At 44.2% G+C, this 15,620-nt stretch overlaps 1 protein-coding gene across 8 annotated transcripts in view; it reads right to left on the bottom strand.

Annotated features, from left to right (window-relative positions):
- The window catches only part of LOC146498592 (protein NLRC3-like), a 126,496-nt gene that overhangs the window by 4,168 nt on the left and 106,708 nt on the right, over positions 1-15,620 (bottom strand). For all 8 annotated transcript variants that reach the window (XM_085139908.1, XM_085139907.1, XM_085139909.1 and 5 more), the window contains one exon: positions 8,573-8,746. In XM_085139908.1, the coding sequence (XP_084996034.1) occupies positions 8,573-8,746 (174 nt within the window). The remainder of the gene's footprint in view (positions 1-8,572; positions 8,747-15,620) is intronic.

Genomic DNA, 15,620 nt, shown 5'->3' with positions numbered 1-15,620 from the left:
GCCGTGCTACGGTTGCAAGAAAAAGAAGCAGAAATGACGTTCTCTACGCGTTGAGACATTCCCCGTCCGTCGGCTAAACGCTTGATTGAAACTTCAATGCGACAGTGACACCAAGTAGGATTATAAATGTTACGTAGCCCCAAACATGTCTTTTTCAAAGCCTGCGGTGAAGAGAAAGGTTGGTGATGAGCACCGACAATTTCAGGAAAAGTGGGAAATGCAATATTTCTTTGTTGAGCACAGGGGCACCCCGACCTGTCTTATTTGCACAGAGAAAGTTGCGGTGCACAAGGAATACAATTTGAAACGTCATTACACAACTAGACATGCTGAGGTGGAGGCAAAATACCAGGGAGATGAGAGAGTGAACCGGGTTGCCAGTCTTAAAACAGATCTACTGAGGCAGCAAGATTTCTTCAAGAAAGCAACCAAAGAGAATAATGCAGCAGTCGAAGCCACGTGGTTAGTGAGATGATTGCTAAAGCAGGGAAGCCATTCACAGAAGGTGAATTTGTCTAAAAGTGCATATTGTAGGCTGCAAATATAGTCTGTCCGGGAAAGAAAGGTCAGTTTAGCAACATCAGCCTTTCTGCCAACACCGCAGCAGATCACATTTCTGACCTGTCAAGTGACATTTATGACCAACTGTGTGAGAAAGCCAAATGTTTCAGTGTATACTCAGTCGCTCTTGATGAGACCAGCAAATGCCTGAAGTTTGACAATGTGAGGTCTATTGTTGTGAAATGTATCAACCAAATCAGATCCAGGGGCTTAAAGCACCGAAGGTTCTGTGCTTTTTTAGAGGAAATGGAGTCAGAATATGGGGATGTGCTCGCCTTCACTGAGGTACGTTGGCTCAGCAGGGGAAATGTATTAAAGAGACTTTTTGAGTTGAGAACAGAAGTGAAGCCTTCATGGAGAAGGATGGAGTTAGTGTTCCTGTGCTAACTGATCCCAAATGGCTCATGGACTTAGCTTTTCTTGTTGATATAACACATGAGCTTAATGTACTGAACAAGACGTTACAAGGCCAGGGGCAACTTGTCAGTGCTGCCTATGACAACGTGAGAGCATTCTCCACAAAACTTGCGCTCTGGAAAGCTCAGCTCTCTCAGACAAACCTTTGCCATTTCCCAGCATGCAAGGCACTCGTGGATGCAGGCACACCATTCAGTGCTGACAAGTATGTGGATGTCATTTTGAGGCTACAGGAGGAATTTGATCACAGATTTGCTGACTTCAAGACACACAGAGCCACCTTTCAAATTTTTGCGGACCCCTTCTCCTTTGATGTGCAAGATGCCCCTTCTGTGCTTCAAATGGAGCTCATTGAGCTGCAGTGCAACTCTGAACTCAAAGCAAAGTTCAGGGAGGTGAGTGGAAAAGCAGACAAGCTTGGACAGTTTTTGAGAGAATTGAGCCCTAGTTTCCCTCGGCTTTCCCGAATGTTCAAGCGGACCATGTGCCTTTTTGGTAGCACATACTTGTGCCAAAAGCTCTTCTCCACTTTGAACTTCAATAAGTCCAAGTACAGGTCCAGACTTACGGGTGATCATCTTCAAGACATACTGAGGGTCGCAACTGCTTCCTCCCTCAGGCCAAATCTGGCTCGGCTATGCGAGAGGAAACGCTGCCAGGTCTCTAGCAGCAAGGAGTAGGCAAGAGAAGCCATGTTCAGAAGAACAGTTCATTTTCTACAGTGTTCCATTCATGTTCAGAAGAAGGTTATAGAACTGTTAATACAGACATTTCAATCTAAATACAGCAGATATAGAAGACTGAAAAAAACACTTAAGTTCACTGACTAAAATATCTTATTATTTTATTTATGTATTACAGATTGATTTATTTTCTTATTAATTCTTAATTTGTTTATTTATTTTTTATATTTTGTGTTAAAAAATAAAAATAAAGAGATTTGAGAAGATTGGAATTTTTTAACCATGCCTTTCTTGTGGAAAACCTAATGCGGCCCAGCCTCACCCAGCCTCTGCCTGCAGCAGCCCTCAGCTAAATTAAGTTTGAGACCCCTGTCCTACACCATAAATCAGTAAGAGAGGGTACGACCTCTCTCATGGCCCCAAGTGGTGTATGCATGCCAGAGCACTCTGGAAGGCACACAGAGTCTTTACAGACTACTAAGGATCAAACCTCTATCATCATGCAAGCGATTATAAAACTCTAAGCATATATGAGTAAATATTTCTAAGCATAAATGACAATCAACAATATAAACCTTACAGCTGGTTTTAATAACAGAATTTATTTGTTTCTCAAATGAGAAAAAACTATCGAGAAACACTCCTAAATCTTTAGTTCTTAACTTTTCCAGTGGGCCAAGGTCAACATTATCTGCTAATGCTAAATAGGCTGCCGTTATTGACTAATGCTAATTTGATGTGAATTAGCATTATGCACTAATGCTAACATTTACTTTTTAACAATGTGAGTAGCTAATGCTAACACTCTTTTTCCTAGCATTACATCTGAGCTTCTAATGCTAAGTAGGCCGCCATTAGCACCTACGTCTAATTTAAGGCAAATACGCATTAGAAGCTAATGCTCATATCGTTTTCCTTTGCTTTATAAGAATGTGAGCAGCTACTTCTAAATAGCATTAGCTAATAACAGGAGTCTAATTTAATGCAAGTTAGCCTCATTTGCATTATAACGATGTGAGGAGTTAATGCTAAGTATGCTGCCATTAGCGGCTAATTCTAATTAGGGGTGAATAATTATTACCAGCTAATGCTAATATAGTTTTCTCTTCCCTTTTAACAATGTGAGCAGCTAGTGCTAGGTAGGCTGATGCTAGCAGCTAGTGCTAAAGCTAAAGCTAATTTGATGTGAATTAGCATTACATTAGTGAGGAGTTAATGCTAAGTAGACTGCCATTAGCAGGTAAAGCTAATTTTAGGTGAATAGGAATTGTCAGCTAATGCTAATACCATATTTCCTTGCTTTATAACAATGTGACCAGCTAATGCTAAGTAGGTTGCCGTTATAAGCTATTAACTAATAGAGATTGACAGACCACGTGACTTTCGCGCATTGCATGCCGGTAACTCGTGGCAAAAGTACCGCATCAAATGCAAGCATTTGCAGCACCGCAAAACGTTCATTCTCTGGTTCCAATACCTTCTTGCTTTTTCTTTGCCCCCCAAAAAAGTTATGTACAAAACGAAGGAGAACAATGCCGGTCCGTACAAAGACAGACTTGACGAAAAGGCAAAGAAAAGATACGAGGAAAAAATCAAAGGAGTGAAAGGGTTAGACCCTTACGAGCACACAGAGTGGACAAAATACGTTAGCGTGCTGCCCAACTTTCACCACGCTCATATTTATAATTATACGGTTCTTGGAGTGAGTGCATACACTCATGAAGTTTAGTAACTTCAGGTCACTGCAACAAGCCCAGGTACAGTTTACCGACGGATGGGTACAGGACCATGAAATGCACCGTGTAGAACGAAAGACCATCGTACGTATCATAAGTTTACCAGTCTCACAAATCGTCTTCATAAATACACATTCGTTAACCGTTTATTAATAGGACCTTTGAGCTCAACGGTAATTAATTAGTAGTGGAAATAATTTCTGGTTCGCATTACAGAAATGTAGCAGTGACAATAATATTGTATGCTGTAATCGTACTGGGCAATTAGTGATAGCATAGCGCCACAATTTCTGTTCAGCGCCAGACTTGCTTGTAACCTATATCACCAATTATGTTATGAAAAATGACGTATTAACTACTACAAAACACTGACCTTTGTGGAAATGCTTGGAGCAGACTAACCTGTGAGCTGGAGTGTTCTGGGACGTTATGTTTGGTCTTTGAATGGCTGCAATCCAGGCCATCTGTCGCCTCTTTTTACTTCAGAAACATGGCTCGAATAATTTCTCTTCAACGACGTAATCCGATAAAAAAACGATCTCTTTACCCGTCGGCTTCCCGTGGCTGTCATGCGACCGGCTATTGCAGTTAATAATACAACAGCTTCTTGATAGTTTTTTGTGTTTCTTTTTATCGCTGTGTAACTGATTTCAATTGAAAACCTGCGTGCGCTAGTACCTCTTGCCACGAGTTCCCAGAATTCTTTGCGGTTTTACCCTTGAATGACGTCACATTTTCAATCTCTATTTGAGGTGAATTAGCATTATCCGCTTATGCTAACAATGTTTTGTTGTACTTTTTAACAATATGAGTAGCTAAAGTGAACACTATTTTTCATTCAATTTTAACTTTTCCCCTGCAATGTGAAGAGTTAATGCTAAATAGGACGCCATTAGTGGCCAATTCTAATTTTAGGGGACTAACCATTAGCAGCTAATGCTAATACCATATTTTCTAATGTGACGTGAATTAGCATTCTCCGCTAATGCTAATTCTTTTCCCTTGCATTATAACAATGTGAGCAGCTAATGCTAAGAAGGCCGCTGTTATTAGCTAATGCTAATTTGATGCGAGTTTAGCATTATCGGGTAATGCTAACACTTTTCCCCTGCCTTTTAACAATGTTTGCAGCTAGTGATAGGCAGGCTGATGCTAGCAGCTAATGCTAATTTGATGTGAATTAGCATTATATTAGTGAGTAGTTAATACTAAGTAGACTGCCATTAGTGGCTAATGCTAATTTTAGGTGAATAGGAATTGGCAGCTAATGCTAATACCCTATTTTCTTGCTTTATAACAATGTGACCAGCTAATACTTAGTAGGTTACCGTTATTAGCTAATACTAATTTGAGGTGAATTAGCATTATCCACTAATGCTAACAATGTTTTTGCCAACTCTTTTCCCTTGCATTATGACAATATAAGCAGCTAATGCTAAGAAGGCTGCCATTATTAGGTAATGCTAATTATTATGTGTGTTAGCATTATCTGCTGTTGCTAGCAATGTTTTATCTTACCTTTTAACAATATCAGCAGCTAATGCTAACCAGTGTTGGTCAAGTTACTTGAAAAAATTAATCAGTAACTAATTACCGATTACTTCCCCCAAAAAGTAATCCTGTTACTTTACTGATTACTTATTTTTAAAAGTAATTAATTTCTTAGTTACTCAGGTACAACCTGAATAGGTGATAAAGCAATAGATCTTTCAGCCCAATTCTACTTTTTCTACATAATCCATCATACAAAATGTAATCAAATGGAAAAGTCCCCTTTTAAAACTTGTTTTATTAGTTTTAATATTTTAACTTTATGCATCAAGCAAAAATGTAATTATATGCAACATTCTCTGACTGGAAGAAATTTGTTTAACATTTAAAATTATTTTCTGCACATTCCAGCACAAAAAATATTTTTTTTGTGTGTGTTTACACTCACTCCTTTAAATAGATGCAAGTAAAACGCAGCAGAAAATAAATAACATCAAAGACTAACGGTCCTGTTGCTCTATTTTCACCTGTAAAGCAAGAGTAGGGTAGGCAGAGGTTTACCCTGGTGCAGGTGTGCCGCGGTCAGTTGATTGCTTGGAAGCACTCAACTGACTGCGCACTCAGTGCTTGCTTGGAAGTTTACGGGGGGGAATCATACATACATGATCCACTGTTGAACTGCACACAGCTGTTGTCACAAACGTCGCACTTGCTTACGTCACTGTCATGAGACATTCTCGCAAAAAAAATCACGGTTTTAGTAACGCAGTAACGCAGCGTTCCTACAGGCAAGTAACGGTAATCTAATTACCGTTTTTGCAATAGTAACTAGTAACGCGTTACTGCCCATCTCTGATGCTAACATTACTTACATTTCAGTTAAGCCTATTTAGCATTAATTAACTTAATTTAGCATTAAGACGTTTATGCTAAATAGGCTACCATTAGTGGCTAATGCTAATTTTAGGTGAATAAGCATTGGCAACTAATGCTAATACCATATTCTCTTGTGTTATAATGATGTGACATTAATGCTAAATAGGCTGCCATAAGTGACTCTTTTCCCTTGCATTATAATGATGTGAAGGGTTTATGTTAAGTAGGCTCCCATTAGCTGCTAAATGTGCACTTGAGAACAAATCTATTGTGAATTCAGCCGTGAATATAGAGTTTCCAGTAAGCTTCCATTTCCAAATGTTAGCTGCTCCTGTCTGGCTCTTTGTCACACACACAGACTGAAATGATTCACAGCCTTGTTTCATCCTTCTGTCAGTGTCACTGACTGTCACTGTGACTGTGGACATACAGCATGGGAAACATACACATGGCTGACAATTTATTAGGTACACAGTGGCCACTATCTCAGGTACACCTGTGACCTAATCAAGTGTATCTAAAGTTACAAAATGTTGTCTCTGTCCAAATATTTATGGACCTACAGTGGGGCAAAAAAGTATTTAGTCAGCCACCGATTGTGCAAGTTCCCCCACTTAAAATGATGACAGAGGTCAGTAATTTGCACCAGAGGTACACTTCAACTGTGAGAGACAGAATGTGAAAAAAAAATCCATGAATTCACATGGTAGGATTTGTAAAGAATTTATTCGTAAATCAGGGTGGAAAATAAGTATTTGGTCAATAACAAAAATACAACTCAATACTTTGTAACATAACCTTTGTTGGCAATAACAGAGGTCAAACGTTTACTATAGGTCTTTACCAGGTTTGCACACACAGTAGCTGGTATTTTGGCCCATTCCTCCATGCAGATCTTCTCAAGAGCAGTGATGTTTTGGGGCTGTCGCTGAGCAACACGGACTTTCAACTCCTGCCACAGATTTTCTATGGGGTTGAGGTCTGGAGACTGGCTAGGCCACTCCAGGACTTTCAAATGCTTCTTACGGAGCCACTCCTTTGTTGCCCGGGCGGTGTGTTTTGGATCATTGTCATGTTGGAAGACCCAGCCTCGTTTCATCTTCAAAGTTCTCACTGATGGAAGGAGGTTTTGGCTCAAAATCTCACGATACTTGGCCCCATTCATTCTGTCCTTAACACGGATCAGTCGTCCTGTCCCCTTGGCAGAAAAACAGCCCCATAGCATGATGTTTCCACCCCCATGCTTCACAGTAGGTATGGTGTTCTTGGGATGCAACTCAGTATTCTTCTTCCTCCAAACACGACGAGTTGAGTTTATACCAAAAAGTTCTACTTTGGTTTCATCTGACCACATGACATTCTCCCAATCCTCTGCTGTATCATCCATGTGCTCTCTGGCAAACTTCAGACGGGCCTGGACATGCACTGGCTTCAGCAGCGGAACACGTCTGGCACTGCGGGATTTGATTCCCTGCCGTTGTAGTGTGTTACTGATGGTGACCTTTGTTACTTTGGTCCCAGCTCTTTGCAGGTCATTCACCAGGTCCCCCCGTGTGGTTCTGGGATCTTTGCTCACCGTTCTCATGATCATTTTGACCCCACGGGATGAGATCTTGCGTGGAGCCCCAGATCGAGGGAGATTATCAGTGGTCTTGTATGTCTTCCATTTTCTGATGATTGCTCCCACAGTTGATTTTTTCACACCAAGCTGCTTGCCTATTGTAGATTCACTCTTCCCAGTCTGGTGCAGGTCTACAATTCTTTTCCTGGTGTCCTTCGAAAGCTCTTTGGTCTTGGCCATGGCGGAGTTTGGAGTCTGACTGGTTGAGGCTGTGGACAGGTGTCTTTTATACAGATGATGAGGTCAAACAGGTGCCATTCATACAGGTAACGAGTGGGGGACAGAAAAGCTTCTTACAGAAGACGTTACAGGTCTGTGAGAGCCAGGGATTTTCCTTGTTTGAGGTGACCAAATACTTATTTTCCACCCTGATTTACGAATAAATTCTTTACAAATCCTACCATGTGAATTCATGGATTTTTTTTTCACATTCTGTCTCTCACAGTTGAAGTGTACCTCTGGTGCAAATTACTGACCTCTGTCATCATTTTAAGTGGGGGAACTTGCACAATTGGTGGCTGACTAAATACTTTTTTGCCCCACTGTAACTGTAGGTCTACTTTTAATGAAACTCTCAACATGACTTATCACTGCAGCACACCGTAGGGGGGTCTTATGATGGGGACGCCTCTATAAAGCTGGCAGCAACTAACAAAGGTGTGAAGATTTTGCAGAGGGACACACCAGCCTCGTCTTCCCTTCTAGAAGTGCATGCTTAAATGAAGATGAATAAAGATGAATAAAAGTTTTGTGAAAATTGACTACTGAGTTCCGGTGCCGTCTCTGGAAGTTTCGACGAATAAAAGAACAGGGGTAAAACTGATTTCGTAACAGTACACAATGCCCACTATCTCAGGTACAGCACACCTGTGACCTAATAAAGTGTATCTAAAGTTACAAAATGTTGTCTCTGTCCAAATATTTATGGACCTAACTGTAGGTCTACTTTTAATGAAACTCTCAACATGACTTATCAGTTATCATTAAAGTTCCTGAAAACAGACTCCTTGGAAACCCCGTACATAAATATCCATGTACTATCCAGCTAGACTAGTGTGTCTGTCCCTGAAAATATTCCTGCATGTGTGATTGTTCATGTCTCATCTGCAGGAAACAAACAGGAAGTGAGTGAAGGACACAGGAAATGTTTTCAGCTCTTCCTCCTCTATCAGACATTATCTCCATACCTGAGAGTGTCCAGTCTCCAGCTTGGATTCTTTAGTCCAGCCGACAGTAGCTTAATTCCTGAGTCACCTGGATGATTGTAGCTCAGGTCCAGCTCTCTCAGATGGGAGGGGTTGGAGCTCAGAGCTGAGGCCAGAGAAGTACAGCGTTCCTCCGTGATCAGACAGCCTGACAGGCTGCAGACACACAAAACAACAATCCGTCTCTTATCCATCTCTATGGCAGCATAACTAAGGGATGGTTCAGGGTCACCTGATCCAGCTCGAACTATAAGCTTTATCAAAAAGGAAAGTTTGAAGCTGATCTTCAAAGAGAGAGGGTGTCTGTCTCCTGAACTCAAACTGGGAGCTGCTTCCACACCAAGTCCAACATAGCCAGGCTTTCTTTGCTGCTTTGACAAAACCTCAAAGCCCAGTCAGAGATGATCATCATCATCACAGTGATGATCATTTCTCTGTTAACCCAGGCTTTCTGCTTCAGGATCTGTGCACGCTCACAGAACAAGGAGACCTTTAAAACTCATTTCACTAAATGGATGGACTGAGCTCGGCCTACAGATGAACTGGATAAAGATTTGACCTCAGTGTGCTCAGTTTTACTGTCTATTCCTAACATGATAGCTGCACTTTAGAGCTCTAAAACTGGAACTGACACACATTTAAACTCTACATGTTACTCAGTACATTCAGTTCTGACACTCGCCCACAGTCCAACATAGGAAACATGGAGATCACATCAGTTTTTCACCAAAGTCTAATTATTCCAGAGGGCAGTGTTGATACAACTAAAGTTATTTTTAAGCAAAGTTGAGTTTTTTTATCACCGGAGTACTTCATGTCTGAAGTATCACTTAAATGCATTACACGCTGTTGATGGCAGCAAACAAACCACCCAAATAAACAGCGGTGGGAGGCTTGGGCAGACTATGTTGGATCAGCTTGTGGGAGGACTCTAGATAAACCAAAGAAAGACAAGCTAACAAACGCCACAGTGACGTGAGTAGCTACAAACTTCAGGCCGATTATTGTTGTTGAAGAAGTCGGTCTGAGGAACGTTCTTAGGATCAACAAATGACGGCATGTATGAGCCTCAAGACGCACCATCACAAGAAGAACACATGAGCTGTAGAAAAAGGAGAGACTACGAAAGCCACGGTGTTACAACATGAACCAGCTGTTGGTCTCTCTGGAGACTACTGGGCGTAGCTGGGTAACCATGGTTACCTGGGAGTTACAGAAACGTGCAGAACATGTGATTCATGTTGCACAGCAGTGGGACATTTGAAATAAAGTCAGCACACCCAGTACAGATAGTGCATCAAATATGATGCTGCTGCCAGACGTCTGCCTTTGAACACGTCCCTGCATCGCGCACAACACCAAGGTTGCCATGGCAATCACAGCTAACAGGGACAAAGTGCACAGCTGGAAGCCTGCAGGTATATTTAACATGATGTATTTCTCAGTGTCCTGTCTGTGTGTGAGAGACAAACAGCCTCTGTATGTGTGTGTAAATACAGCATGAATATGTAGAGGACATGTTTGTGGATATAAGTAAATGAATGCTCTGCGTCATTTGAATCTTTGATTCTTGTTTCTGTTGCAGGTCTGTGACTGAACCTCTGGGAGGAGAAACGTTGGTTTCATGCTCTGTGATTCTGTGTTTTGTCATCTCTCTCAGGTGATGGAGAGCTCAGATGATGACCCCGCCTACGTGGTCAAATTCAAGTCTACATTCAGAACAGACCTGGACACACGCAAGCAAAATGCCAACATTGTATATGTGAAAACTGCTGCTGCACTGGAGCCAGATTCAAGGAGCTCAAGTGTTTACCCAGATCTTACTGAAGGAACAGAGGGTTGTTGGAGGGAAACCTGTGGAAGCAACAACATCCGAGCCACCAGAGAAAAAGTTGGCCCTATTGGTGCTTCATCAGAGTGTGATTGTGAACAGGAGGAAGACTCAGCTGAGAACAGTGTGGTGGATACAGAGCAAAGCCCACCATCAGTACAGAGGCCTGTCCATTAGAGTGCTGCTCCAAACATGCAGCACATGTACTTGGCCACAGCTGCAACATCTGTACCTGTGAAAGCGTGTTCTCTGTTGCTGCTCATACTGTACAGAAGAAGAGAGTTTCTTTATCATCAGAAAATGTCAATGAGCTTGTGAGTCTTAGCAGCTGGCTCGGTGCAGAGGAGGAAGAACATGTCAAGTCAGAGGAAGATAAATGCAGTTCATGTTGTCAACTCAACCTGGACTATTGAAAGAGTTTTTCTTTGTCTTGTTTCTGACTGAGATTCTCCAGAGGAAATCCAGCACAAACACACACTTCACACACTCAAAGTCCTGCACAGTAAATGAGCTGATGAGTGTTTGTGCTGCTCCCTGATAACAGAACAATAGTTCTGCTGGTTCCTGTTCTGAAAACACACATTTATAAATGTTCACTTGCTGTTGATCAAAGGTATGTTGGTGGCTCTGGACGCTGAGGGGAACTTTGTAAAAAACTAGATCAAATGTTAACGTCCTGGCAGAAGCAAAGAACTTTGATTTGATATTTGATTAATTTCATGTTTCAGCTCAGACTGACAGAAATCACAGGAGAAGCAAGATGGCTTTCAGAGTCAACGATACGACGTTGTTTTCCCACCGCCGCTTGAGCGCAAGGCAGCACCCGGTTCACCTCCACTCTTGCCGGTCAGCTCAATTTTCCTTCAGAGGCCTTGTCGGAGGAAGCGGGGGAAGAGAGCCGGCTTTCTTGTCCTGCTCCGTCGTCTTTGGAAAGAGGCAGATCTTCGGGGGCTTTATTCCTGGGCTGCTAGCGGTAAGATCCGCCTGAGACTTGTCGGAGCTGGATTAATCCCCACAACCCACTGGGTTTACCACCCAAGCTTCCACCTAAAAGCATGGAAAGCAATGCCTTATCGCGGCAGGTACCCTGTTTTGCTGCGCAGCTTACCGCATAGTACGAACTCTGTTCCTGGAAACTCTACCCCTGTCCCGGTGGGTCGCAGCGTTAAATGGATGTTAATTAATGCGTGCTCAATTACCAACAAGTCTTATATCTTAAATGACTTGTTCTGTATGGAGAAGCTTGATTTTATGTTTATCTCTGAGACGTGGCAGCGTGAGAATGAAGTCTCACATCTTTTAGAGCTGTGTCCTGCTGACTGTTCATTTCTCTGTGCGCCTCGGATATCTGGACGAAGGGGTGGAACAGCAGTAATTTTCAAAAAGACATTTTTATGCCAGATGATCTCCTCGAGCTGTTACAACTCTGTTGAGATAATTATGATAAAAATTGGACGAGAACAGCCCGTATACGGCATTTTAATTTATCGTCCACCTGGGTCTGCTGTGTCTTTTCTGTCAGACTTACAAGAATTTTTAACTTCCACGATTAAACTGGGCAAGGTCAATATTGTTGGTGACTTCAACATTCATGCAGAGGACTCATCAAATAGTACCACTAAGGAGTTCCTGAGCATTATGGACTCTTTCAATTTTGTTCAACATGTATCAGGTCCTACTCACACAGCTGGGCACACTCTGGACTTGACCACATGAACTTAAATTATGTTTCTTTTAGCGATCATAAGTCAGTCTTTTCGTTCAATTCAGAGTCTCTTCCCCAAAGTTTTATTAGGCGCAGGCGCTTTATTGATGACACTGTCATTTTTTTTTTTTTTTTTTTTTTTTTTCTTTGCCTGTCCCATTTGGTTCTTTAGCCGTCAGAATTGTTGTCTGAAGACCAACAAGGATACCCAATGGATTTATTTTGCCAAATGGATCATCATGGCATTGCCGTATTGGTCCATTTGATCGACCTTTGTTTTTATTATTTATTTTATTTTCAGTTGTTACAGACGGGACAGACATGAGTGAGGGATAGGAAAGGGAGAAAGAAAGAGGAAGGAAAAGAAAAACAGAAGGGGAGAGGGACAGTGAGAAAGGGGGGAAGAAAAAATATCTCCGGGATCACCTGTTGAGAGAAAAAGAATAGAAAACAAGCAAAAAAAACAAAACAAAGCAACATACTAAACACAACACCATCGCATTAATCTAGATAAGTGTAAACAGCAGTAAATACTAAATATTGAATGTTGTTGTGCAGCACGCAGGACAGACAGCGCACAATGTGCTTTGAAGTAGCAGCCAAGAAAGGTGTGATTTAAGTCTACGAATAGTGAACACCCATGTGCACACCTGTGTGGATCGGCGCGCTTGTATTCAAATGGTTTCCCCATGTAATGGTCTGCTAGAGGATGTAGAGAGCCATAGCCCCGCCCCCAGGGCATGAAGCAGGCATGGAGGAGATCCAGGCCCCAGACATCCAGAGGCCCCAGAGTGCAAGAGCCCAAGGAGGACCACCGGAGGGGCATCCGTGCCACCTTCATGGGAAGGGCTGAGGATCCCCAGATGAGGGGTCACCCAGTAGCCACCGGGCAGAAGCTAGAGGGGGCTGCACCGGCGTGCCCGCCGGCTCCGCCGGCAGCCAGCTGTGCCAGAGTGAACCGAGCCACAGGCACAGAGGCCGGAGGCCCGAGGGCCCCCCGCGCCCCGGAAGGCCTGACCGAGCAGCAGGCGCCAGGCCCCGCCAAGTAGCCACCGGGAGTGAGCTGGTACATACCTGAGCGCCCAGCCCCGGACACCAAGAACCACCAACGCACCGACCCCTGAGGGCATCAGTCACCGGCAGGGAGTGTGGTGAGGGGAGATAGGCCTCCACACTTTGGAGGGCCTTGGAGTTCCCAGAGAGGTGAAGTCTAAGACCCGACCTGACATATAGACACAGACAAACAGGCACACACAGACACAGACATGCATTCCCACCCTCATGCACACATATACAAACACTCAGCACTCACCCAACGCAGGAATAAATGTAAATGGACATGTACACACAATCACACTCCCCAAACATACTCTATACCCTGGGTCCAGGTATCCTCACCCCCAGAGATGGAAACGGCACCCAGACCCAAGAGATGTTACCCTTCCCTCCGGGGTGGAGGCAAGCAGACCGCCCCAGGTTCCGCAGCAGCAGGGAGGCCAATCGGACAGCCAGCATCTCTTCCCAGCCCCCCCGCCCCGATGGCTAGCAGAGAACAGGGGTGTGATAAGACCCCATACCTCCCTCCTCCCGCTCAAGTGTAGTGTTGCTGCGTGTTGCTCTAAAGTGTATTTAAAACAAGGGAGAGCATGGTGCTGCTGCCAGAGAGCAGCAGGTGTTAGCACGGCCCCTCCCGAGAACCCTCAATGTCTACATGGATTTAAAATTGAGAGGTGGGCACCGGCGCCAGAGGCAGGTTTGAATACACATACCGTCTACTGGACGCCGTTAACGTGCCCACCCTCAAGGCCCTATATATATATATATATATGTGTGTGTTATGAGAGTGTAAGTAATGTGGATGTCTAAGTTGTGAGATAAAATTGAGGCACAGGTGGCCAGAAGAGGACAGAGGGGGGGGGAATGTCTCCCCTGCACCCTGGTGACACACCCGCACCCCAAAGCCCTACCTGTGTGGGTGGGTGTGGTGGAGCGGGAAGAGGGAGGCAGCCGGGGATGGGGAGGAAAAGAAGGGAGGGGAGGGTGTCCCTCCCTAGGGCCAGCTCCCCCGCTGACCCCAATATGCACCCCCGTCCTCTGGTATCCACCAAGGCAAGGGAGCCCAGGCCCATCCAGATCGGGGCCTACGGCAGCAGCACCGCCAAGCCCCACAGGACCCGGGGCAGCCCACTCTACCCCACCGCAGAGGAAACTGTACCCACCCCAACATTCAATCATCTCCCAGACTACACAAGACACAGACACCCAGGTTAAGTTTATTCTCCACCTCTCCTATGTCTCTCCCCCACCTGCAGAGTGGACTCCTGCAAAGATGGAACAACCTCCCTGCCAGTTCAAGAGCCCCCCGGTTAGGCCGATGCACAAGAGGCCCCCTGTGCCAGGGCTGAGCCCCCGTGCACCCACCCGCCCACAACCTCGGCGACACACCGACGAGGACCGAAGCCCCCAAGGCCAAGCCAGAGCCCCAGCACGGAGGCGAAGCACCCCCGAACCCCAAACCCCCACGCCCGCCCCGGATCCACTCAGGGGCAGCCAGGCCACCAGGCCAGTAACCTACGTCCGCCAGCACAGACCATCCTCCAGCCCCGCTGCACGTGGCCACGAGGAGAACAACCTCTGAGAGCGACCAGAGCCACTAACCAGGTTATGAACACAACCCCCGGGTTAAGCCCTCCAGGGATAACGTCTCTAGGGGTCCTCCAGGTGCCCTAAGCCCATCCCAACCTCCACATCAACCACAATAGCCAAGGCGGGACCAAACCACGACCCCCCACCCCCGCTAGGCGATGGAGCCGATCAAAGGAGCCCAGGGGGATTGATCTAATGTGGTGGCAGAGGCTATATCGAGACTAATGTGATCTATTAGATAGTTTCTGTATTGGCTAGAATTAAGATTATTTTTATTTTTCCAGTTCATGAGGACCGTTTTCTTGGCGATGCATAGGGCAATAAAATCCATGTGGACTGTATTAATTTCTGTAGTGACATCATCCAAATTTCCCAATGACGCTGTCATTTTAAAGTTTTCTTCTCTTTTTAATTTTAAACCTTCTTTTGACGAAGTTGACATCCTTATTAATTCTTTTAATGAACACTGTCTTGCCATTCTTAATCAGGTTGCTCCTTTCAAAACTAGTCATTGCACTGTTTGTTCCTGCACACCATGGTTAAATAATCAAACCCGTGGTCTTCGACGCTCCTGTCGGAAAGCAGAGCATCTCTGGAAGTCCACTGGGCTGGTTGTCCATCGGGAACACTTCAAAGAACTTCTTCACTTATATAATGAGTCAGTCAAAGAGGCCAGATCCTCCTACTTCGATAATCTCATAAATCGTCATAAAAATAACCCAAGAATTCTATTTGATACTATCAACAGTATCTCCTCCAACTCAGCATGCTGTGTTACTTTCTGACGAAGACTGTAGCACTTTCCTCAATTACTTTGTAAATAAGGTGATGGACTTCCCCTTATGAAG

Source organism: Neolamprologus multifasciatus, chromosome 18 (assembly GCF_963576455.1).
Source record: "Neolamprologus multifasciatus chromosome 18, fNeoMul1.2, whole genome shotgun sequence".
NCBI classification, from domain to species: Eukaryota; Metazoa; Chordata; class Actinopteri; order Cichliformes; family Cichlidae; genus Neolamprologus; species Neolamprologus multifasciatus.
Note: the sequence above shows the minus strand (reverse complement) of the source record. Positions and strands in the feature narration are given on the sequence as shown.